Consider the following 26,454-nt stretch of genomic DNA (forward strand, 5'->3'; position numbering starts at 1 on the left):
ACAAGAGGTAGAAATAACAAAACAAAGAAAGGCAGTAAGAAACAGCTTTTGCCAGTGACGGTGTTTGAAATACCTGGTGCATAGGTGGTGGATTTAAGAAGGCTCTGCTCTGGGGCACATGCCTGACACAGGGTTATAGTGCAGCTTTATGGTTCTTGCAGGTACAGGTCATAAGGGCAAATGGGGCTCTGTCCCCCCAACCTCAATCTGCCCTGAGCCAGCCCCCACTTGCCTGCCTTCTTCCTTGCATATACTGTAGTCCAAGGGCTTGCGGCACTGGGACCCCATTTAAAGCACTGTAATACCACTTTAGACAGCCATGGCTTCCCCCCAAAGAATTCTGGGAGCTGTAGTTTGTTAATGGTGCTGAGAGTTGTTAGAAGACCTATCTGTTCCCCTCACTGAGCTACAGTTCCCAGAATGGTTTGACAGTCAGAGCTTCTTCACAGGGAACTCTGGGAATTGTCGCTCTGTTGGCGGGGGGGGGGGGCAGGAGTCTCCTAACAACTCTCAACTCCTTTACCAAACTACACTTCCCAGGAATCTTTGAGGGAAAGTCATGGCTGTTTAACGTGGTATCACTGTGCTTTTAAATGCATGCTGTGAATGTGGCCGTCAACTTGCGGGAATGAATTACATTATTTAGCTATGCACTTTGTAAAGAGGTCCTTCCTTTTCACCTATCCTGAACCTTCCAACATTTATCTTCACAAAAATGAATGCCTGTGCAAAGCAGGACTTGCTGTAATCGCAAATATCCCTTTGCATCGTAGGTTAAATTGAAACTGGCAATGCAAACACTCTTCCTCTGCAAGTACATTTCAAGCTGCACTCACAAAAGGGTTTGCCTGTGTGTGTGTTTTTTAGTTTGGGTCCCCTGAAATTATTTGTGACATCAGGTGATTGGCATGTAGGAGGTCCTGCCCACCTGTCAAAATGGCCTGCCAAGATGAGGGAGCCACCTTGAATGGTTTGGCAAAAAGATGGTACATAAGTGTACTAATTGTATAACAAATAGTTTTGTTGAAAGGGGGGCATCTGCCATGGGTACTTTGAAACTGTACAGTTCACTCCATCACTACATCTCATCCTCGAGCAAACATGTAACCAGGCAATCTTAGGCACTACTGAAGTTTGGGAACCATGCAGTGGCATCCCAGGGTCCTGAAATCTGCTTGCAAGATTAAAAAAATTAAAGCCGATCGGTCTTCCTATCTCGAAGCATCTATATTACAGGCTTTCCTGCCACCTGGTGGGAAACAGATGGATACAACTGCAGGCATGAACAAAGGAGAAGATAAGCAGATACATTACATGCCACAAAATATTGCAGTGTGTGGAGGACTCGATTTCAAGGTACCAGCTGGTTTTTACTTTCCAGGACACTCTGTTGCATCCTCTCTGACTCCATTAGTCAGCCGACATCCCATTCCTTCTGAACATGCTCAGTCATCATTAGACTATTTTAATTTAGTGGTCCCCCTACTTACCGTAGGTCTACATGCAAAAGATTTCTTCTGGGTTGTTGTTGGGTTTTTTTTTAACAAACATTTAGGTTCCCACAAGCTTCCTGATGCCTCCCTCTCTTGTGAGCTCATGGTGCCATATTTTCATACAATAAACTTGTAAGGCTGTCATCACGCAGCAGTTGGCTTGGCCACTGACAGGGGACACTGCAAACTATGGCATGATGACAGACTGGGCTCTCACATTGCTTTGGAGGATGAGGAGGGGGAAACCAAAGACAGAGGCAAGCAGGGGGGGGGCTGTCCAAAGTGGGCAGTTCAGGTGAGCTGCTGTGGTTTGATGACCTCTCTTTGTAAGCAGCTTTTGTTTTTTACAATCAAGTAGTGTATACATTTTTAATGAAATGAATAAGGGGAGGGGTGGGTGGCTTTGGCAAGAGTGGTTGATGGGGTGGGGGGTAGGGGACTGGTGAGTGAAACAAGCAGAGGTGCAGCCCTTATTTTGTTACATAAGGATCCACAGAGAATAGCCCTGGCCAAGCATGTGTGAACATATGGAGCTTAAACTAGGAAGGGTGCATGTTCCCCAGGCCTGTCCCACTGTCCCTACACGCTCCCACTTCAGACATTTGCATGTTGAGTGTCTTACCACTGTTCCCAATTGTGATAAGGCTTTAGCCAGGTGGGTTCAGAAGAACTTTAGACCTTTGCATGGAATATGTGAAGGTTTCAAGTGGAGCCAGTACATGTGGCAATAAAAAAAGGACCCCTGGATGGTTAAGCCCGGTCAAAGGCAACTATGGGGTTGAGGCACTCATCTGGCTTTCAGGCCGAGGGAGCCAGCATTTGTCCACAGGCAGCTTTCTGGGTCATGTGGACAGCATTACTCAACCGCTTCTGGTGCAACGGGACACGTGACGGAAATCAGAGCGCATGGAAACACCGTTTACCTTCCTGTTGCAGCGGTATCTATTTATCTACTCGCACTGGCATGCTTTCGAACTGCTAGGTTGGGCAGGAGCTGGGACTGAGCAATGGGAGCTCACCCCATCGTGGGGATTCGAACCACCAACCTTCTGATCGGCAAGCCCAAGAGGCTCAGCGGTTTAGACCACAATATTAGGGGTGCCGCAAACCTACCAAATTCATATTTTCCAAAGTGGTATGTGGACTGAAACACATACCACCAGGACCACAGAGGGTTGTCACCTCAAGCTCCTATAGATGTAATAAGAAATTTCAAAGATGAAATAATGCTTGTGCATGCACAGTGAGTAGTCTAGAAAAATCAGGACAGATGGGAATTGTTGTCCAACTAGGTAAAGCTGGACTACAAGAAGTCTAGAAACTAGTACTGTACCTATTCCTTGATTCTGATTTAATGGTTATGTTACCTAGAAAGCTCTTAACAAGTACATCTAGAATAATGTTGCTGGGTTTGTATCATTTATTTGGCTAGAAGTTTCTTCTGCAGCTACGGATTTATGCTGTTTTGATATGAATCTCTTTTTGGCATTTAATTATCTCTAATTAAAATGTCATGTTAGGCACTCCGGGAGGCAGCACTCTGTGGAGTAAGATATAGATCCCCTAAATTAAACCACATAAACAAATAGAATTTAAGACACATATAGCTGAGGACATCTTGATTACTATAAATTATGAAAGAGATATTTTATTTGTTTGTTTGTCCACTTATGAATCACTTCCCATAAAAATATCTCGAAGTGATTTTGCAGTAAAAAACATCAACAATAAATACAATGAAAAACAAGTCCATATATGATTATTATTATTATATCATATACTAAAAAGCCATTTTCAAATCCAGTACAGATACAGACTGATGTAAAGATCTCCACTTAGAAATCTTGATGAAAGGGGAGTTCTTCAATAGGTGCTCAAAAGACAACAGAAATGGTGTCTGTCTGATGTGTAGATGAATTGATTTTTGCATCTGTTTTGCAACATGGAGAATGCAAAGTATATTCCATAAATCATCTGTGTGGTTGCATGTTAGCTATGATTAGAAAATTGTGAAAATGTTAGTGTGTGGTGCTGTGGGTTAAACCACAGAGCCTAGGGCTTGCCAATCAGAAGGTTGGCGGTTCGAATCCCCGCGACGGGGTGAGCTTCCGTTGCTCGGACCCAGCTCCTGCCAACCTAGCAGTTCGAAAGCACGTCAAAGTGCAAGTAGATAAATAGGGACCGCTACAGCGGGAAGATAAACGCCGTTTCCGTGTGCTGCTCTGGTTCACCAGAAGCGGCTTTGTCATGCTGGTCACATGACCTGGAAGCTGTACACCGGGTTCCCTCAGCCAATAACACACGATGAGTGCCACAATCCCAGAGTCATCCGCGACTGGACCTAATGGTCAGGGGTCCCTTTACCCTTATGTATGTGAATACATGCGAAATATAAATTTAATAAATAAATCCAAGACATGAAAAGCAAAACATGGGGGTGCACACACCATCTATTTAAAGCACATGGCCTCAAAGAATCCTGGGAACTGTAGTTTATTAAGGGTGCTGGGAATTGTAGTTCTGCAAGGGGGTAAATGCTCCAGATTATTTCATGCTGCTTTTTAAAAGTCTTTTGCATTGTGTGTGTGTGTGTGTGTGTGTGCGTGTGTGCGTGCACGCACACACGCATTTTAATAGTGATTGCTTTTTCCTTCTGTGTAAACCACCCTGTGTCACCTTCCGTGTCAAGAGCGGGGCAGGTACAGAAAGGTCAATATTAACAAATGAATCAAAAAACCTCTCCAGGCCGTTGAAGGCAGACACACCTCTTCATGCATCCCCTTTGCTCAATATTTAGACACACACGTGCCAATTCCTTTCTCTCTAGAGGCTGGGCCCAGCCTGCACCCATCCAGACACCGACGTGGACTGGGGGACAGGGCGCACGTGTGAATGCAGCTTCGCCCATGACAAGTCCAAGGGGAGCTGAGCTCCCTTTCTGTGCAATGGCTCATAGGCTATTTTAAGCACATTTCCCACAAGCCCCGCTAGGAGGAGAAGAAGGGGGAAAGCAGCAGCAGGAGCAGTAGCAGAAGGAGATGCCGCCGCGGATGGAGTAATTTGACACCATCTTATCCGCCGCAGCCGGCACAGCTGGGCCGCGGGGCTGGGAGCGCGCCCCATGCCCAGGACTTAAGGGATGCGCGTTCAAATCCTGCCGCCTGCTGCTGCTGCGTTTAGCCAAAGGAGAGGCAGGCAGGCTTCTCCTGCCTCCGAAAGCGGAGGCCGGGCTACGGCGGGGATGCTCTGGCCGTGAGGAGGTAGCAGGGGCCATGGAGGACGACTTGGCTTCGGAGGATGACACCCGTAAGTGAAAGGGGTGCGGGCTGTGGAGGGGGGAGAGACGAAGCGGGGTGGGGAGGGGTCCGAGGCAAAAGTGGAGGAAGAACCGAGGGCGCCTCTTGGACTTAAAAAAACCTACTTCCTCGAGCTTGGGGCGTCGCTCTGTATAATGTGGCCGGTTCTGGCAGAGCCACTGCGGTCGAAGGTTTAAGTTCCCGCCCCGAGGAGCGTGCAATCGGGGTTGCAATCCGAAGAGAGTGAGGCGAAGTGAAAGGGGGTTCGGATGCGGGGGTGACACTGGATAACTAGGGCTTCGAGGTGTGGGGGGAGGGAAGGAGGATTGTTCCGTCGGAAAAAGGGAAGCGGGGAGCAGCAGGCTTCGGCGGAGAAGAAGAGTTCTTCCCGGCACCTTCTGAAAGCCTCCTCGGCGCGCTCCTCGTCCTCCTCTGGTGGATCTGACCCAAATGGGAAGGAATTCGCCCAGCAGCCCGGTCCTCGAGCCCGTTGAGCCGGGGCGCTTGCATTCCAGCTATTTGTGCTTTCTCTCCAAGACTCCTCATCTGAGAGTTGGGGCTTTTGTGGGGTTGTTCTTTGAGTGAGGATCAGATTTGGTCGCCTGCATTAGGGGCAGCCGATGCACGAAGTGGGAGCACGCCTTCTGGTCCCCCTGACGTACACGTGTAGCTGCACCTTATGAGTTTTGGAGGAGGAGATCCAGGATCTGGAGCACGGTGCAGGTGGGGTGGGGTAGGGAGAGTTGAAACCTTACACCCCTATGCCAGCCACCCTCTTCCACCCCAAGAGCTACTTGCCCAGCTGCCCAGCGAGGTGAATGGGAGCTTTCCTTCCAGTGTAAATAGCAAGTATGCAGGGGGTTAATTTTCATCAGGACCACAGAGGGTTAAAAAAAGCCCTCTCTGTCTGCATGCTGAGGTCCCAATCCTGAATACACATCCATGGACGTGAATACACAGAGAGAAAATAGCTACGGTATTTCAATAACAAGCTGGTGTTGGTCTACATTTCCCATCATCCCTGATGATGATGATGATGATGATGATAATAATAATATAATATTATTTATACCCCAGCTACTCTGGGCGGCTTCCAACAAAATATTAAAATACAGAAATCCATCAAACATTAAAAGCTTCCCTATACTGTTCTAATTTCTCTTTTGACTGCGTATTGAGGTTTATTATACAGTATATGCTTTTCAACAACATTTGTTCATTAGAGCTGTGATCTGAGGGGCTATACTCTCATTGCATCCCTGAGCATTGTCTTTGCCCTCAAGGAGTGATGTGAGCTGAAGCCCAACATCTGAATGTTACTACATTGGCCACCCTGGCCGCCTGTTCACAAAACAGTTGTCAGCTAATTAATTTGCTGTCTGCAGCCTCTTCCATTTAAAAGCACTGTGATACCACTTTAAACAGCTATAGCTTCCCCCAAATAATTACGGGAGCTGTTGCTTCTTAAGGGTGCCAAGAGATGTTACGAAACCTACCACATTTATATTTATATTTATTCCATATAACTTATACAAAGTATAACATGGGTGTCAGACAGCTTTTAAAATTTGGCTTTATAGATATGTCTTATCATAATTCCTTTTGTTAATTACTGCTTTAAATCTGCTTCTTCCTGAAGCATGACTGTGAATTTAACAATAGTTCTCCCTCCGCCACCCTTCCCCTCCCCCCTGTATGCTTTTTAGTTTCCTTCAGTTGACTTTATGCTTGTCTCACGGCTGTTGAAAGCACAAGAAGGCAAGGGCATAAAGTTCTAGGAACCTGTGTGTTGTGTAAATGCATCCCTGTCCTGTCAGAGTGTGTGTGTGTGTGTGTTTTATGAACGCTGTGGTTTATACTACCTCTAGTTTATTATAACTTATAAGCACTAGTCATCCTGTGTAAATAAATATCTCCGTTTCTCCTTGTTTCATGGGCATTTCCTTCTAAAGCCCTTGGATCATACTTAGTTGTATTTTTATATATTCCTGTTCAAAGCTTGGGTATTTCAATATTAAACGGCTTATAGTCTTAAAAATAAATAAATGTTTTTTGAGGGGTGCCGCAGCATCTGTAGGTAGAGAGCTGACAGGGACTCGCTACCTCTGAACCAGTCAATGTTGATAATTCTGAGCTAGGTGGACCAATGACCTGGCTTAGCCCGAGGCTACCTTCCTATGTTTCCTACATTCTGGCGCTGTCTCCATTCCAATTTGGCTTTTGTCGTGCTCAACCATCATGTTAGGGTGAGAAACTTTCTGCCCTGTGTTGCTGTCTGCTGCCATGGAGGATGCCCGTTGGGTCTTTGTGTGAGTCCCTGATCTGACATTGCTCTATCCAAGGAGGCTTTGCTGGAGGCAGGTAATTCTGGCTTCCTAGCATGGGCCCATAACAGAATGATCCACCCTCTGAGACTGACTGAAGACTCCAAGCTAACTGTGGTGGACCATCTGTTCCATCTGTTCAGCGGGCACCTCCTTGCAGTCAACAATATGTACCCAGCTCCCTCTAGGATTTAATTTCTGTGTTTTTCCATCTTACAACCTGCACTGTAATCATCATTAACACCACCGTGTCCTGCTTTTCTTCCCAAGTCCTTCTTTCGGAGAAAGAGTTTCACAACGCGGCAAAGCGGAACAACATAGCACGGATGGATGAGCTGATCAAGAGAGGGGTGGATGTCAAGGCCAAGAATAATGTAGGTGCTTACAGAGGATGGGGTGCAGATAATGTTGCAAGCTCTTCCCCAGGAATCTGAATAGAGGTGATGAACCTGTGTCCCTCTGGATGTTGCTGAACTACATCTCCCATCATCCTTTGCCTTTGGCCATGTTCACAGACGCTATCGAGGAACATCTTGATGGCACACAAGCTAGATCCTTCATGGTTGGAACACAGGGACGTTTTGGGTTGCAGGAGAACAAAACCAAACCAAGTAGATCCAAGAAGTCTGTTGTGAGACTTCCCCCAATCTCCTTGAACAGCGAAGCTGAAATGGGGTCGGGAGAAAAAGGGACATCTTTTCTGTCGCCAAACTCTTCCTCCAGTGCTCTATAAGTACTAAGCTATCCCCAAAGCCAAATCAGTCCCAAATATATTTTTATATTATTATACTGAGCCTTTTTGTCCCACTCTTCAGCCACAAAAGCTTCCAGAGAAGTTTGCGAGACTTGCAGTGTGAAAGAGGTGGCACAAAAGGAAAAGGCATTAGGAGGGAGGAGGAAAAAAGGACACCCAGAAAGTATAAGTGCTTCCAAGGCCGGATTTAGGTTTGATGAGGCCCTAAGCTACTGAAGGTTGTGGGGCCCTTTATATGTCCAGCTGTCCTTTGTCAATGACAAATTGTCACTGTTTTTTGTGTTGAATATTTGCTATATGGTAATTTATGGACCTAATAGGTCCATACACAACACAGAACACTGTTGCTGTATGTAAATGTTGTGACTTGACTGCTCCTGGTTTACAGGTTTTACTTTATTTATTTTTTATCTTACATTTTGGAAACACACATCCAGTTTTTTCCCTTTAAATTGTTTAGGGGGCCCCAGAAGAGTGGGGCCCTAAGCTATAGCTTGTTTAGCTTATACATAATTCTGGCACTGGGTGCTTCTATGTTTATTGAGTGTTCATCCTGATTTCTTTGGAGAGAAGTTAGACAATGGAGCACATCCACACCACCTTGAGTTCCTTGGAGGGAAGACGGGATAGGATGTAAAATAAATGAATATTTAGTCGCAGAAGGAAGGCATGGCTGGGGGGCACTGACAGCAGTTTGACCAGCACCCACCCACCTGTTCTGCATCCTTTTCTTTCTCCTACTTAACCTTGTCCTTCCTTTCCAGATAGACAGGACCGCTCTCCACTGGGCTGCAGGAGCAGGTCACGAACAGGCCGTCCGTCTTCTCCTAGACCACGATGCCTCTGTGAATGACGAGGACAACGTAAGCTTGAGGAGGATCTCGGCTCTTGCATCTGTGCGAATTGTGGCTGGCCTCTTAAAACCCAGCTCCTTGGTTGCTTTGAATGAGAACCTCCTCCAAGAAGTTTCTTTTTTTTTATTTGTTTATCTACCAATACAGGTGGTAAAATACAGGGAGGTGAAAAATGAATGTGTCATAAAAAATAAATACTGTAAAGGTTCTTTTCAAAAAGGCAGCAGTGAATGATGGAGGTTCAGGGATAGCCTTCCTGAAACTGGCACCCTTCAAATGTTTTGGGCAACAACTCCCAGCAGCACCAGTAGGGCAACTGGCTCTTCTGCATGCGATAATGGTAGACGTTCACTGCCGTGGACTTAAGCATTTTCAGAAGTGCCACAAAGTACAAGGCAGTGAGTCACAAGTGCTAAAATGCCAAGTGACATCACTTTGGCAGCAGTTTGTTATAGGCATATGCTAAACCAGGATATATTTTTAGAAAAATACAACCAGGTCCCAGGGTCAATCCCCAGCATCTCCAGGTAGGACCAGGAAATAATCCTGGTCTGAAACCCTGTTGAGCTACTGCCAGTCAGTGTAGACAATACTGAGCTAGATGGGCCGAAAGGTCTGTCTCTGTGTAAAGCAGCTTCCTACATTCCTAGAACACACAACCTTCTCCTAGGCAAATTGAGCAAAAGCTAACTGCTATTTTATTCCAGACCCAAGATGACCTTTCTTCTGTCTCTCTCTGGCTACCCAGTTTGGGATGAACGCCCTCCTTTTATCCGCCTGGTTTGGCCACCTCCGTGTCCTTCAGATCCTTGTCACTGCTGGTGCCAAAATCAACTGCCAAAACAAGGTATGGCATCGTTCCTTGGCTCCCTGGTATTAACAGCTTTGTATGGCAGAGAGGATTCCTTCCTTATCTTTTGACTGCATGTGTGGATTGATTGGAGAGTCTATAAATTTTTTAAAAGTTTGAAATCTGAATAAGCAATTTTGGGTGCTTCCAGGCAGTCAGAGTGCTAGTCAACTCAGTCTTACTGAGGGTAGACCCAATGAAATCAATGGACCTACTCCAAGTAAAACTCAGTTGAATACTGCCCTCACTAATTTGCAGGTGGAATTCATTTGAACACCAGCAAATTCAGGTAGGTTGCACTGTGACTGGCAAATTTAAAGGAAGATCCAAATGGTACAGTTAAAGCACATGGCGTCTCTCAAAGAATCATGGGAATGGTAGTTTCACCCCGACAGAGCTATGGTTCCCAGCAACCTTAAGCAGCAGTTCCCATGATTCCTTGGGGGAAGTCGCATGCTCTAAATGTGTGTTGAGTGTGCTTTAAATTTGCAGTGTAGATCTTCCCTTGGGTTGTACATTTACAGTGGATTGGGGCTCTTGCAGAGCAAACACGCTTCCCAAGAAAGCCTTGGACTGTCTATGCTAAGGAAAGTAATGGTAAAATGCACTGGAAACTGGGGGATGAAAATTGCCTGGCGCATCATTTGCTCAACAAGTTCCTCTCTTCTTCCTGCCCCCACTGGCTTCCAGCCTAATGCAAATGTTTGCAATGACCAGTCTTAAACCTGGTGACCTTTATTGGATGCATGCAATTCCTTTGGCCTGGGCTGAAACCACTCGGAGATGCATGTCTCCCAAGGCACGCGGAAGTGGCTGGCGAAAGTAGCCTCAGAGCAGCTGGGGGTTCTTAGTCGGGAGCATCCAGTCGTCCTGTTGTGGGCAGGTTGTGTTTGTTCAGCGGGGGAAGTTTGGAACTGTGTAAAGCATACATAGCCAGAAGGGCAAGCCTGTATATATTTATAATAAATAACTTCGGAGGAGTAAAACATTAAATGATGGCTGTAAAAGATAAGCATGGAGGATATTTTTGGCACTCAACGAGGCTGTGGTGGCTGTAAAGTGCAGGGGAAAGTTCATGCAACTCCCAGGAGGAAGAGTTGACGGCTTTGTCCTTGTCCGCCTCCATTCCTGGAATTCCCGTCTTCAATATGTTCGTCACACTTCCTCTCTTAAAAATTTATTGCTCAGGGATACTAGATCAGGAGTGGGGAACTCTTTGGAAGCCCAAGAGCTACTTTTCTTTGTGGGTAAGCTTTGGGTGGTGGACCCACCCAGTGGTGGCTGGGGCCAGAACAATAGAAAGCTACATTCCAGCCATGCAAAAGTCAGGTGTTTCCATGTCCACATCTCTCCATCCAAGCCAGCAAGAAGCATTGTTACATTTCCAAGGATGCATTCCAGCCGGGGAAGGAGAGTGTGGGAAAAGGCCACTGAGTGGCAGGACCTGGGGAGAATGCCCAGGGTCAGAGAGACTTGGAGGTCATAGTCAGTCCCTTGAACTGAAGTTCTAAAGAAAAAAATCCCTATGAAAAATTGTGTTTTAAATATTCCTGCTCTTTACCGCCATCTGGTGTTGCATGTTTATAGTGCATTCGAATCATGTTTCTTTCGTAATGTAGCTGAGCCCCCAGTTCTAGGGCTTTTAAAATGGATCATCCCACTTTTCATCAACTTTGCACAAGTGGCTACAAATTATGGTGGCACTATTCTGCTTTTTGGATCAGATGCAGCATGCCTCTGGAATGGGAGATAAAAGGGAGAGACCCTTCAGTCCTGCTTGGAGGCTTCCCAGAAGCATCTGCTTGTCCGCTGTGGGAAATTGGATCCTGGGCTGTTTTTAGACTAGCAGGTGGGGAAACTGAGGCCCAGGGACTCAACAAAATCCACCAGGTCACCATGTCCACACACTCTTCCCCAGGCCACACCCCCTCACCAACCTTCATATCGTCCTTGAATGTTTTTGCCTGGCTGGAATGTGTCCTTATACTCTGAGACTTGCTTGCCTGTACAGAGAATGGAGGGGGCTATGTGTAGAAGCTAGCCTATTGCACAAAGGTTTCCCTGCACGTGGACCCCGGAAGATTGACCTGAAGGGAATGTGGCCCCCAGTTCCCCCAACCTTGCAGCTCGTCTTGTGTTTTATTGCCCAGCTTCCGCATAGGTGTCCTTATGGAAGACACTGATAAAAACACATTCTGAGAGTTAAGTAGATTGTGAACCTGCAGGAGGAGGAAACATTTTGTCAACGGAGGGTGGGGTGATGTGGTCAAAGCCTGAGGCCCCCACCCCTCCAAATGTTCCTCCTTCCAAATCCCATTTTTATAAGAAGCTATTCATTCTTCTCCCCTTTCCTGTCTCCGTTTCACAGTTGATGAAGAGGGGTAGATTGCATTTTTCAGGGGCCTGGATTTGATCCAGGGGTGCCAGTTGCCAATCTGTAACTTACTGTTTAACAAACACAAAATGTTTCACATTACCGCTCTTGAAGAATGATCTTGCCTCAGTCTTTGTCAACCTGGTGCCCTCCAGCTGTTTTGAAGTGCAACTCCCGTCAGCCCCAGTCAGCACAGCCTTGATACAAAATGGCCGCAACTAGCTGGGGATGATGGGAGCTGGCCTATAATCCAAAATGGCAGGCACTGATGGGCGTGAGAGTCCAAAATGGCCATGCTGGCTTAGACTGATGGAAGCTATAGTTTAAAACAGTTGGTGTGTTAGGCCCACATCTCAGGAACTGAATCCTATTTCTTTCTCTTTTTTTCCCTCCCAGAATGGTCGCAACCTGTTGCATTGCGCAGCCCAAAGAGGTCATATCAGGGTCATTGAGTTCATCATGGAAGACCTTGAGGATGTGCAGCTGGATAAGAAAGACAAGGTGGGAATTTTTCAGAAAAGTTTAAGGCACTGGCTTTTTTTTGCAAATAGTTCTTGTTTTTCAAATATGCAAATAGTTACCAGGTGGCGACTGGCCCAAGGTCACTCTGTGAGCTTCATGGTCAAGTGTGGATTTGAACCCTGGTCTCCCAGGTCCTAGTCTGACACCGTAACCACTATACCACAATGACTCTCATCCTTTCTCTCCTTAAAGATGGACAGGACGGCATTTCATCTGGCTGCTGAGAATGGGCAACTGGAGGTGGTGGAGTTCCTGATTCGCTTGGGTTGTGCCTGCAGCATCAAAGACAAGGTATGGAAAGGAGCAGGAATCAGCATCCCGTTCAGTTCCTGTTGTCTGTGGGTCTTCCTCACCCTTTGGGGCTTTGCTTATTTCCCTCTCCATCTAGACAGGTCCTTAAATTATGGGTACTTTGAGAGGATATCACCCACATATATTTCTATTGGATGTCACCTTGAATTGCAGGAGAAGAACACAGCGCTTCATCTAGCAGCCAAGAATGGTCATGCAGAGGTGTTGCAGAAGCTTATAGATGTAGGAATGAACCTTGATGAGAAGAATACGGTGAGTAGAAGACCTCTGCTAGTTTATTACGTTTATCTCCTCCTTTTCCTTCAAGGCGCTCAAGGTGATGTACATAGTTATCCTCCCCATTTCACCCTCACAACAACCCTGTGAGGTAGCTTAGGCTGGGAGATAGTGGCTGGCCTAAGGCCACCCATTGGTCGTTGTCCCTGAGTGGGCTATTGAACCTGGTGTGCTCAGAGTAGACCAACTGAAATCCAAACACACTTAAATTCCTGTGATTTCAGTGGATCCAACTAACATGGGGTACCATGTCATGCCTAATCTGACACTCTAACCACCCTCTGAGGAACATAGTTCACTCAGTATGAATACACCATGAAGATGCCGTACCCATCAACTGTCCTGATTTAAGCAAGGCATCCCGGAATTACAGAAGCCACTCCAGCTTCTGATTGGATCACGAGATGTTCGGTTTTGGCTTCCGAAAGAGTGTGGCCCCGAAAGATGTGCATTTGGGGGGGGGCGTGCTCTCGCGAGATTCACCTGGCTCCCGCGGAAGTGCAGCCCTGAAAGATGCACAGAGCATCTGCCCCAGGTGCTCCTCTTGCCCATGAGCACCACAGCTCAGGTACGCCACTCTGGCAGGGAGTAGCCAGCTGCAGGAGGAGAACCGTCAGCAGCAGCATGTGGACCCCAACAGAGGAGAAAAAATACAGTATAGGTAGGTGCCAAGGCTCTTCTCCTTCTGCCTCTGCTCCTGCCATGTGCGCCGGGATGGTCAGTGGGGAGAGGAGTTGGGAGGTTGCTCGCTTGCTCACTCTCAGCCCTGAAAAACTCACGTTTGGTGGAGGCCATGCTCTCTCGCAAGTCACATGACTCACATGGGCGTGCAGCCCTGGAAGACAGATGTCAGGGTTTTCCTCTGCAGGATATTGGAGGGTATGAGATGCATGAATGTATTTGTGGAGGACAGCGGAGAAGGAGGAGGTTGAGTTCAGTCATTGATTGCCACCAGTTTCTGGAGGAAATAAAGTGCCACCTCTTGGCCCAGCTCAAAAAGCTGAATGGCAAGATTGCTAAGGAGAGGGAGGATACAGAAGTACTCTTTTGGGCACCTGCTAAAAACATTTTTGTTTTTAGACATGCAGAATGTTGATGTGTTTCAATCTGGTTTTTAGCTTATTGTTGGTTTTAATTATTTTTGAAAGTTTAAAATAGTTGTTTTTAGTTATTTTTTAACTGATCATTTCATTGTTTAATTATTTTTGTAAACCACTTTGTGGTTTTGTTTTGTTTTGCGCTATCAAATAGTATGTACATTTCATGAAATAATAAATAATTAGAAGTGCAATTGGGGTTCTCCTCTTCTTCTCCCTTCCCAGGAAGGGTTGAGCGCCCTGCACTTGGCTGCTGAAAATGGTCATCATGACTGCATGAAGCTGCTCCTGGAAGCCGGCTGTGATGTCAACATCCAAACTCAGGTCAGTGGCTCTCACTGGAAGGTGATGCCCATCTCAGCTCCCCTGAAGGAAGGATGCTGAGGATTATCTGGGGCAGTTGATAAACAATAAAATAATTGGGATTGAGTTAAGGCAACCTTGGGCCACATGGACAATCTCTTGTATTGTCTGAACGGTGTTTTCTCTCTCAGAAAAAGATGACCTGCCTTCATTATGCTGCACAAAATGGCTATGAGATCGTGGCCAGGATCCTTATTGATGCAGGAATTCACACAGATACACTGAATTACGTAAGTAGCTCATTTGGTTGGGTACCACCTACAGCATCTTTGTGAGCAAAGAAAGGAGGAATGAGAGTCCATTGGGTCTGCTGAGTCCATCCTTGGACTCTCTTTGTAAGAGTGGTGCTGTAAGTTAAGAAGGCTAAGAAGCTCAGCAGCCAAGTCATTGTTGTCTAGGGTAGCTTTCACCAACTGGCTCCCTCCAAATGTTGTTGGACTACAACTCCCAGCAACCTTCAGTCAGCAGCAGTGAAAGCTGGTTTAGGACACCCTTCCCCCAGCTTGCTGCCCGCCTCCAGATGTTTTGGATCAGCCCCAGTCAACATGCCGGCTGGTGGCTGCTGGGAGTTGTAGTCCAAAGCATTTGGAGTGCACCAGATTGGGGAAGGTTGATCTGGTTCAAATCAAGTATGTGATATTCCCCCCACAGGAACGTCTTGGCCTTTATACCATCAGAGGGCTCTTAATACATAAGAACATAATAAGAACCTGTCAGCTGGATCCTGATGCCCCTCTAGTCCAGCTTCTTCCTCTCCCCATAGTCAACAAGATACTTCTGGGAAGCTCACAAGCAGAACAAGTGCTCTATTTCTGACTGACGGTCGAATAAAATTGAATTAAGAACAGTGATGGTGAACCTATGACATGCGTGTCAGACGTGACACGCAGAGCCCTCACTGCTGGCACACGCCCCATTGGCCCATTCGCGCTGCTGTTGTCCCCCCCCCATTTGTTCTCCCGCTCCTCCTACAGCTTGTCTCCGCTGTTAAAACCCAGATTCTTTTTGTTATTGTTGTTGCTGGTAGCCAGAGATTGGTTTTTTAACCCTTTCTGTGCTGCTTTTTTCTGGCACTTTGGCAGACTATGATTGGGTATAACAGCGTTCGTTTTTTAACCCGTTCTGTGCTGGATTTTTTGGCGCTTTGGCAGACTATGTCGGTGCTGCGTGTTAGTTCCAGCGAAGGTATTATCCGTCATTTATTTCTGTTCTCTTCTCCCCCCCCCCCAAAAAAAAGCAAAGCAACTTTTGCACCTCCCCAAAAAACCTCCAAAACGTTGGTCAGCAGCTCCCCCCCAAAAGCTCAACAACTCTGGGCACTTTGTGATAAATAAGGGGTTTTTGGTTTGGTTTGGTTAAATAATTAGTTTTTTGTTTATTAAATACAGTAATATATTGTAATTATACATTTTGTTATTTAAACTGTAAATATCGTGAAATTATGTTTTTTTTCTCTCAAAGTGACACACCACCCGAGTTATGCTCGGTTTTTTGGCGGATTTTGACACACCAAGCTCAAAAGGTTGCCCATCACTGATTAAGAACAATTGCTCTTCCCACTTACGACTTCCAGCTATTGGGAACAAGGCATCCTTCCTCCAACAGTGGAGGATGTAAAGTGCACCTGTTTAGCAGAAGCTAAGCTTGTCTCAGGTCTGGCCAAGTGCCTGGATGGGAGACTCAATATTCACCATACTTTTATGGCAGAAGAAACGGGGGGGGGGGGGGTATTAATGTGCTGTGCTAAATCACCTGGCTCTTATTGAATCTGGAGGACTTGTACCTCCATGTTTGGTTTTAGATGCAAAAGGTCCGAGGGTCAGTTCCTGACATTTCCAGTGAAATGTAGGTAGCTCGGTGGTAGAGCAGCTGCCTTGCAGGCAGATCCCTGGTTCAATCCCCAGAATCTCCAAGCAGCTCTGAAATTCTGGAGAGCGACTGCTGCCTCTCAGTGTTGACAATGCCAAGCTAGATGGAGCAATTGTCTGACTTGGTATAAGGCAGCTTTGTTATGTTCCTAATATGTAGGAAGGCTAAGAAAGGCATCCTCTTGAGAACTTGGAAATGTTGCTCCCAGTAAGGAGACACAGAAGTAAGAAAGAGGGACAAATACTACGTCTCAATACAAGGCAGCTTCATATAATGCTGCCTTCCATTGCTGCAGTTTCTGAGGGAATAGTTATGTCAGTCAGTTGCAGCAAAAACAAGATGTTAAAGCAGGGTTTCCCAAACTTGACTCTCCAGCTGTTTTTGGTCTACAGTTCCCATCACCCCTGACCACAGGTCCTGCTAGCTTAGGGATGATGAGAGTTGTAGTCCAAAAACAGCAGGCGACCCAAATTTGGGGAACCCTGTGTTAAAGAATGTCCATATACCGATGGCCTCTCTGCCTTCAGGCTTTTAGCCCTAAAATCTGTTTCCAGTGTCAGAGCAGAATGGGTGCCTTTGCACACCTGCAGAGTTCTGTACCGGTTCCATTGAATAATCCTGTCATGTTGAGACAGACCTTCTAGCTCAGAGGATGTACCTTAGAAGGCAGGCTTCCCACTTCAACTGTACTCAAAACTATCAGTGTGCTTCATTTTACAGCAAAATGCATCAGCTATGCACATTGCGGTGCTACAGAATCACCCAGCCATCGTTAAACTCCTAATTGATGCTGAATGTGACCTGGATATCCCTGATAATGTAAGGCTTTTATTTTATTTTTAAGAAACAAACGGTATTGTTTCATGCTATTGATACACGATATACATGTCCAAAATGTTAAGAGACCACCAGTGCTCCACCACAGAGTAATAGGCCCTCGTTTATACTAGCTCCTTATTTTCTGTTTTTACCCAGAGGCAGCAGAGCCCACTGCATATTGCTGCAGAGCATGGGAGACAGGACATTGCTGAGATGATTCTTATTGCTGGGGTGAACTTAAAACTAACAGACAAGGTAAATAATTTCATCGCAGACAAGTAGCACCTTCTCAGTCATGGTTGGAATAGAATGCAGGCAACCAGTATACAGATATTTGAACGGAAACATTAATATTATTTTGAACTTCAGAAGAAACTGAAGGCAGATGACACTCAAAAGAAGTTTGAATAAAGAAAAGAAACCATGTGATTCCCAGTGGTATCCTGATTTGTAGGCATTGATAGCCTTATGCTCGAGGTATCCACCTCACCCCTTTTTAAAGCCATCCATGTTGCCACCCACCACTATGTCTTTGTGGTGGGGAACTCTGTAGTTTATCCAAGTGCTGTGTTATTTGGTTGGTTGGTATCTTTTCATTTGTTGTCGCTCCTGAATCTCCCACCGTGGTTTTTGCCAGAGTCTTGCAGGGGAGCCGCAAAGCAGAGCAACATTTTTTGCAATGTTGCAAAGGTAGAAATGGCATGACCTGGCAATGGACCGAGCACATTAGGCAGCCGTCATACGATTGTGCATGGGTGAATCAGCCCCAAACGACAGAAACTTTCTCTCTCTTCCTTCCAATTGGATTCCTTTTTTCACTTGCTGCAGGGAACTTATGAAATTTGCCTAGTTCCCTGTTCAAAATTTGGACGAAAACACATTTCCCTCCCTGAAGCAATTCCTTGCAGGTTGCTCTCCAAAAGCTTTAAAATAAAATATATATACGAATTTTAAATTTCTGGAGAAATATTACAAGGTCATATTATGCATCTATCATCAGTGGAAGTCAAACCACTTGGAGCTTTCTTCCTTACAATCAAGTGGTATACAATTTTATGAGCTAAATACTGTTTGTTCATTTAAGAAAGTGATAAATGCATTAATGCTGTTGTGAGATTATTGCTGTGAGCTTTGGAAAGTCTATCCAGACACATAGTGGCTGATGTGTTTTTCAACTTGTCTTATTTTAATGGTCTTTTACATGTTTTTAATTACAGTACTTGTTTTTAAGCTTTTTAATCTTAATATTCATTGTAAAGCACTTAGTGGTTTTATTACCATCAAGTGGTGAAGAATTTTTGCTAAATAATAATAAAATAATGTTTCCTTCTCCTGCTCTTACCTTTGATTTCAGCAAGGTAAAACATCCCTAGATATTGCTGCCCGTGGCAACCACATCAACCTGGCTGACATGATCATTAAAGCAGATAGGTTTTACAAATGGGAAAAGGTAGGTGGGCATTATGGGATATCCAAACATTCATGTATTCTGTGGTAACTCGGAAGTCGAACAAAATTCCTTCCAGAAGTCTGTTCAACTTCCAAAACATTCAGAAACCAAAGTGCGGCTCCTGATTGGCTGCAGGAAGCTCCTGCAACCAATCGGAAGTAGCAGAAGCCCTGTCGGACGTTCGGGTTCCAAAGAATGTTCGCAAACCAGAACACTCAATTCCGGATTTGCAGTATTCGGGAGCCAAAATGTACCAAGGCGTTCGGGATCCAAGGTGTCTGTGTGTGTGTGTGTGTGTGTGTCTATCTCTATCTCTATCTGTCTCTGTCTCTGTCTATCTCTATATATGGCTTGTGGGTATGGAATGTTCACAGATACAGCTGCTGGAAGGAAAGGTGAGAGCAACAGAATGTTGATAAGCAGTGCAGGTGCTGTGAATTGAAGAGAGGTCAGTTTGGCTGGAGTTGTTGTTTAGTCTTTAGTCATGTCCGACTCTTCATGACCCCATGGACCAGAGCACGCCAGGCACTCCTGTCTTCCACTGCCTCCTGCAGTTTGGTCAAACTCATGTTGGTAGCTTCAAGAACACTGTCCAACCATCTTGTCCTCTGCCATCCCCTTCTCCTAGTGCCCTCCATCTTTCCCAACACCAGGGTCTTTTCCAGGGAGTCTTCTGTCCTCATGATGTGGCCAAAGTATTGGAGCCTCAGCTTCAGGATCTGTCCTTCCAGTGAGCACTCAGGGCTGATTTCCTTCAGGATGGATAGGTTTGATCTTCTTACAGTCCATTGGTGGAGTAGAGATGACAAAGAAGAGTGTGCTCTTGGCAAGGGCAAAGCATGTGATGAGGTGGCCATGTGTCCTTGCTTTACAGAGGGTGGTCCTCTTTTTGAAGATCTGTCAGAGGCAGCCTTCTGTTCAAAGGTGTCTTCCATTTGAATGGCTGTCCGGTCCAAATGTGGTTTTGAAGATAAAGAACCCTAAGGCAGGAGAACAGGAAAGGGGGCCTTGAAGTTGCCCAACAATGCTTAGAAACACCAGGACAGTAAACTCAGCAGGCAGGAACCTCCGTCACTCTGCACCCCATTTAGAGCCATCATAGGCATCTTGGACAAAATATTTGTAGTAGTAGGGGAAATTATTATTATTATACCAGTGAATCAGCTCTTACCACTTTTTTTGTAGGATAATCTGAACAGTGACTCCGACTCCTGGGTAGCCAAGCACTTAACCTTCAAGCAGGACCACCGGATGGAGACACAGCACATCCGCTCCGTCATGTGGAGGCTTGCGACCAAATACCTCAAACCCAACGAGTGGAAGAAGCTGGCACATTACTGGAAATTCACTGAGGCTCATATCAGAGCCATTGAGCACCAGTGGGCAGGTAGGTCGGTTGCTCAGACTAAGCACCTTCCCATGCACTTTTAGGAAAAGTGTTTCCCAGCTCCTACCTACCTGGAGATTGAACCAGGAACCTTCTGTGTGCAAAGCAGTTAACAGCCCATCCCCGATCACTCACACAGAAGGCATGTAGGAGGGTTTTCTGAGGGGCTCCCTGCTGCCTCTCTGCATGAGTCACTGCTGTGGACTTGCCAGCTGCCAATGGAGGGCTGCAACTTAGGCAGAAAGCACAGGGAGTGGTGGTGCTTTGAGGTCGGATTAATCCCAGTACCTGGGTGTGTAAACAGTAAAACTTTGCCCCTCACCAATCAAAATGTTTGGGGAACAGTTTTAAAGACAGAATCAGTAGCCTGATATTAGAAGCAAATTTGTGAAGCAAGGAGGAGGTACTTCGAGGTTTGTGGAAGGAACCCCCTGCCTTCTCAAACAACTGCTCTCCAGGATCAGCCTTTGCCAACCTTGGCCACATTTACACAATATATACTTAAAGCACTATGGTAACTTAAAACAGTCATGGCTACCCCAAAATAATCCTGGGAGCTGCCATCTGTTAAGAGCGCTGAGCGTTGTTAGGAGACCCTTAGTCCCCTCACCAAACTAGAGTTCCCTGAGGTGATTGTTAAACCACTCTGGGAATTGTAGCTCTGTTGTGGCAATAGGGGTCTCCTCACAACTCTCAGCACGTGTCACAGTGGCCGGAGTGGACTACTTCAGAGTAACGACGCTACGCAGCTCTGCATTTTATTCTTTTATTGGTGCTGCGTATTTACAGTGCTAAAGTCATTGCTATTTACACGGAGTGATGTGATCAGTCGGTTTCAGAACCTCCTAATGGCTTTTGGCGCGTCTTTCTCCAACACAAAAGCTTTGGCAGACCCATCCTCTTTCCCCTCCTCTTTCTGCGTAATTCCGGAGTTGGGGGGATGGGTCTCCCCCCCTTATTCGCCCCTTCCTGTCCCACCTGGGACCCTGGCTCCTCTACCTTGCCTGAGCCTCGGCCCCGACTTCCTGCTTCCCCACTGGCATCGGAACTCAATCTGCATGGGTTCCTGGTCCTGACTGGCCCCAGGCGTGGCTTGAAAGGGTTGTTGGGGGAGTGGCTTCTCCTGCGACCGTGGGAACCAAGCCCGCTTTGCGCGCGTTGCTTGCTTGTCGCTCCACCGGGATTCCTGTCTCACCCCCACCGCCAGAGCCGCTTTGCTCAGCTGATCCATATTACTGGGCTTTGGACCTCTCGAGAGCTCATCCTTCACCTCCTCATGCAACCCCAAGTAGAACGCCGCTTGCATTGGGGGTGACTCTAGTTCCCACCCCAATCTGTGCACCAGCATGGTGAATTTCGCCCAATACGCGCGAACTGTCATATTTCCTTGGCGTAAATTATGAAGTTCCTCCTTAGTCTGGTCCATATGACTATCGGACGAATACATCGTTTTCAAACCTTCTAGAAATAGTTTGACATTCTTCATGCAAGGATTCTTTGTTGCGATTAACGGTCTTAGCCACTCCCTGGCTGCCCCGGTAAGGTGCTCCACAATAAACGCTACCCTGTGCTCATCATCAGGGAACTCAGCGTGGTGCAGCTCAAGAGCATACACAATCTCAGTCTCAAAGCCCTGATATTCCCTCGGGTCTCCATTGAACTTGCTTACTAGCGTCCCGGCTCTCCTTCCTGGCAGCACTTGGACTTGGGGTGCCCCTCCCGCCTTGTTTTTCTCTGCATCCAGCTTGTTTTGGAGGTCTACCGCCACCGCCCTTAATTCCTGCTCTCTTTCCTGTAGCGCTCTCACCTGTTCCGCAAGTTGTAGCCGGTCGTCCTGGACCTTCTTAGTCTCTTCTTTAGCTGCCTTCAATTCCCCCTGCGCCTGCAGCGACAGCTGCTGCAGTTCTTGCTGGGCTTGCTCCGCGATCTGCCGCCATCTCTCCGCCTCTGACACGCTCATCCCGGCAACTCCAAAGTAGCCCAAAAAGGATTAGGAGGTTGCTGTCACAGTGGCCGGAGTGGACTACTTCAGAGTAACGACGCTACGCAGCTCTGCATTTTATTCTTTTATTGGTGCTGCGTATTTACAGTGCTAAAGTCATTGCTATTTACACGGAGTGATGTGATCAGTCGGTTTCAGAACCTCCTAATGGCTTTTGGCGCGTCTTTCTCCAACACAAAAGCTTTGGCAGACCCATCCTCTTTCCCCTCCTCTTTCTGCGTAATTCCGGAGTTGGGGGGATGGGTCTCCCCCCCTTATTCGCCCCTTCCTGTCCCACCTGGGACCCTGGCTCCTCTACCTTGCCTGAGCCTCGGCCCCGACTCTCTCTGCTTTCCCCTGTGCTCGGGGATGGGCTTGAACTCAGGAGGGGAGGGACTTCGCGATATCCCCTGTCCCTCACAGCACGCTTTGACACACTACCCTTCCCAGGATCCTTTGGGGAAAGCCATGACTAAACAGTGTTATCATGCTGCTTTAAATGTGTGGTGTAAATGTGGCCCTGGGGTCCTCCAGCTGTTTTGGGTGATCATCTCTCGACAGCACTGTAATCCAAAAGAGCTGGAGGACATGGAGATGGTGACAGCTGTGGTAAATAGTATTATCCCAAGATGGTGAACCATGTCCCAAACTGTAGGCATTTTTCCTATAACAAAGAATCTGGTGGTGACTGTTCTAAGTCAAGTCCACTCTTCACACTTATGCCATAAGACACTGTGAAACATTTAAGGGTCTTTGTGTATGTGTATCTGCTATCCCGTTCTTCTTTCTAGGCAGCAAAAGCTACAGAGAACACGGTCATAGGATGTTGCTCATTTGGCTCCATAGCGTAATTATGGCAGGGGAAAACCCAGTCAAAGGACTCTATGAAGGCCTGGTGGGCATCGGAAGAAGAGACTTGGCAGGTAAGGGTCACCTGGCTTTGCATGAGATTAGCTAGGCTATCCAGCTCATCATATCAGTGTCACCTGAATTTTATCTTATAAAAGGTAGGCATGCTTAAGCCAATTTCCTTATCGTTAAGGAAATGCGTTGTACTCTTTAGTGTGTTGCACCAGGATGTGCACGTTCCGAGTTCAAATCCCTACTGGGCGACCTGTGGCCAGTCACTGCCTCTCGGCATAGCTGACCTCATAGGGTTGTTATGAGAATAAAATGGAGGAGAGGGAACCATGTATGCCACCTTGAGTTCCTTAGAGGAAAAGTATTGTTATATATGCAAGAAATAAAGGCTATCATCACTCAAAATCTTGCGGAAAGAATTCAGGCTTCTTGCTCAAGCCTGGCTTAGCATAGATGCCTATCAAGAAATCTGAAGGACACAAGAACTGCATTTTGTTTTCAAACAGAAAGCATCAGGAAACAGGCAAATGCAGATTCCACCTCACCGAGGAAGTGCACCGCGATGTGATACCAGTAAGAGCACAGGAAACCACCTGTTTTCGCTGCTTCAGAAGTTTCATGCTGGAGCCACAGCAAGCAAAATGGACAATTTTGAACTGTTGGTCGAAAGGTATCCATAAACTCTCTTTCTAAGGGCTTCTTGCCATAACAAATGGCAACCGTATCCACTCAAGATCAGGTAACAATGCAAATTGATACATCAACAGGGTGTACTATAAAGAATGCATTGCTGTGAGCAAAGAGAAGGCACGATTCTCAAAATATGGAAGACCAGGAAGTGAAGTATACACCGCATTTTCCAGATCAAAAACTAAGGTTACAATCTCAAGTTCCGGGATGGCCCAGGAGGTTTTGCCGCTTCAGGATAACTCCCCACTGCCGCTGCACCTGCTCTGCCACCATGGCCATGCCACACCCAATCCCTTTCCGCAGCTGTACCCTGCCTGCGACAGAGAAGGTGGGTTTGTGGCAACTGTGGAGGCAGGGACACACCCATGTAGGAGGCAGCAATGGTGAACAGCATGCTTTTTGAGCTCAGATAGCCCATCAGAGGCGACTGTCTTCGTGGGTGGGCCAGCCCTGCTCGAGTAAACCTCGTTAAATCAATATGAATTACTGATCAGCAAATGCTGTTAAGAGTGTAATGGGACATGCATAACAATGTTTCTCAGCTAGAAAATCTCACTGTGAAATAAGAAAACTCTGCATTTCCCGTGGTTTTCTAAACGCACCTCCATTGTGGTAGGGGCACACGATTCCAGGAAAAAAAATTGATTTAAGTTTCACTAGAGAATGACGGCATCTCACGTTCCACCACTGGAGACTGCACGGAGAGAGACGCCTAGAATTCTGCTCTTGTGCCAGTCAGGTGCTAGAGAGCCACGTTTATTTCTCAGTGTTAGCTGTTTACATTTCTCCCATACAGGCATATTTTTTTTAAAAAAACAGGAATTTTATGAAGAAGCTCCACCCACCCTTGGACCTCACTTTGTGCAAGAAAGCCAAGCACGCCATTGGGCCAGAGTTAAGTGTTTGTTAGTTCCAAGGACTCCAAGAGATAGAATTAGATGCATGCTTACTTGGGGTTGGATTGTGGCCTAGGTTAGCAGGAAATCTTTTTCCAGTCTGAGGACTATATTCCTTCCTGGACAACCTCCAGGGAACCTTTTGCCAGCGGCAGGCAGGGCCAGAAGTGAAAACCGGCTGGAGGCCGGTGTGACACTAGGGTTGCCCTATTTCAGAAAGTGAAAATCAAGACACAAAAGCTTTAAAGCTTTTTTTTGTGGCAAAGTTATTGAGCTATCCAGGGTTTCAACAGGAGTCTCTCCTCTCCTCCACCCTGGAGATTGAACCCGAGACCTTCTGCAGGCAAGACAGATGCTCTAGCAAGGGTCCATCTACTGAAGAAGACACATCTTTTCCTTTATGGTGCAGATAGATGCTGCACCTGCAAAGAGATGCCCCAGCTGCATGCTTCTCAAGCACAAGAATGCACTTTGAGTGTTACAGCAGAAGACGAATCAGCCATTTATTTTCTGTTCTTCATATGAACTTGGAAGGAGCATGAGACTTCAGTGCCTAATAAACAGTGGGCAGCTACCTCATGCTTTTTGCACCATGCCCCCCCCCCCGAAGGAGTAGCTTGACTCAGTCCATGTGAAATATACAGTGGTACCTCTACTTACGAATTTAATGCGTTCCGAACGTACATTTGTAAGTCGAAAAAAAATGTAAGTCGAATCCCATAGGAATGCATTGGGAGAAAAAATTAGTAAGTAGAAGCATCCCTATCTAAAAAATCGTAAGTAGAAAAAATCCTATATGAACCGCATCCAAGATGGCGGACGGAGCTCCGTTCGTAAGTAGAAACATTCGTAAGTAGAGTTATTCGTAAGTAGAGGTACCACTGTACTAGGGTCAACTTGATTTAGAACTGCATACTAAGAACCAAAGCCAATACTTTGGCAATCCATGCTTAACCTCTTATTTTAGTACACCTTAGAGCAGAGGTGGAACTTTGTAGCCTTCCCCCCAGAAGCTGATGGACTCCAACTCCCATCGTTCTTGACCCATTGTGCTGGCTGATGGGAGTTGAAGTCCAACAAAATCAGGAAGGCCACAGGTTCCCTAACTTTTGCCTTTGAGCTATGCATATGGAAAGAAAGCTGGATAGCCAAACTCTCCTCCTCGGCATATCAAGAGCTACAAGTTCACTGAAAGGAGGAGTTATCAGCTTCAGATCAAGTGATTCTACACAGGCAGGGCCAACCGAGGCCCGGGGTTCATTCCAGTCAACACAGATAGGATGGTCACCTCTTTGTATTTACCAACAGTATACTTTTCTTAAACTTGTCATGAAGTTTTGTATTTTTTAAAAAGTGCAAGCATAGCATCTGGTTTTCAAATAAACTTATTTTTTCCCTTAACCATTTCCCCCCCTCTTTTTTAAATTAAACAGAATCATTGTATCTCATCAGATCCTGGGGTAACCACTAAATTGAGACATTTGGGCTATTTGATTTATGGTACAGATCAGACTTTGTGAAGCTGGTGCCCTCCATCCGACTCCCATCAGCCCCAGCACATAATGGCTAAAACTGATGGGAGCTGTAGTTGAAAACACCCACAGAACACTCAGTTAAATGAAGCCTAATAGCCTTGTATTTGGTACGGTTTTTGAAATTTAAATATATGTTTATAGCTATGTAGGCAGCAAAGTTACCATGCACTGTTGATGGCAGAGGAGCCTTTTTTTCCCAAACTGAAATTTTATTCAAATTTTTTTTAGAAAGCAAGACAATAAAAAAACAAATGCGTTATAATCTCAAATTAAAGCATTAACTGGCAACCATATAAAAAGAAAAATAATAATAGCAATATTGGCACTTCAACTGAGTTTTTTAAACTAAATATCCTATGAATTGTAACTTGCAGACATACATAATTCACTCATGATACATACATCCCCCTCTCTGCATGGATATATATAAGATTATCTTCTTTAAGAACAC

The 26,454-nt window shown here is 46.1% G+C and overlaps 1 protein-coding gene across 4 annotated transcripts; it reads left to right on the forward strand.

Annotated features, from left to right (window-relative positions):
- Positions 1–4,536: 4,536 nt before the first annotated feature.
- Positions 4,537–26,019, forward strand: ANKDD1A (ankyrin repeat and death domain containing 1A). Of its 4 annotated transcripts, none has more exons than XM_035131332.2 (15): positions 4,537–4,799; positions 7,384–7,487; positions 8,632–8,730; positions 9,470–9,568; positions 12,342–12,446; positions 12,660–12,758; positions 12,933–13,031; positions 14,378–14,476; positions 14,647–14,745; positions 17,105–17,203; positions 17,360–17,458; positions 18,558–18,653; positions 19,839–20,040; positions 22,813–22,944; positions 23,389–26,019. In XM_035131332.2, the coding sequence occupies exons 1-15, from the start codon at positions 4,766–4,768 to the stop codon at positions 23,448–23,450; spliced, it is 1,527 nt and encodes a 508-aa protein (XP_034987223.1). In that variant the 5' UTR covers positions 4,537–4,765; the 3' UTR covers positions 23,451–26,019. The 4 variants fall into 4 exon arrangements, with proteins under 4 accessions (XP_034987223.1, XP_034987227.1, XP_034987225.1 ...); XM_035131336.2 differs by having other exon boundaries at positions 4,766–4,799; positions 8,636–8,730; positions 9,429–9,568; XM_035131334.2 differs by having other exon boundaries at positions 4,766–4,799; positions 8,636–8,730.
- Positions 26,020–26,454: the final 435 nt, after the last annotated feature.

The sequence above is a fragment of the Zootoca vivipara genome, chromosome 14, assembly GCF_963506605.1.
Source record: "Zootoca vivipara chromosome 14, rZooViv1.1, whole genome shotgun sequence".
Lineage (NCBI taxonomy): Eukaryota > Metazoa > Chordata > Lepidosauria > Squamata > Lacertidae > Zootoca > Zootoca vivipara.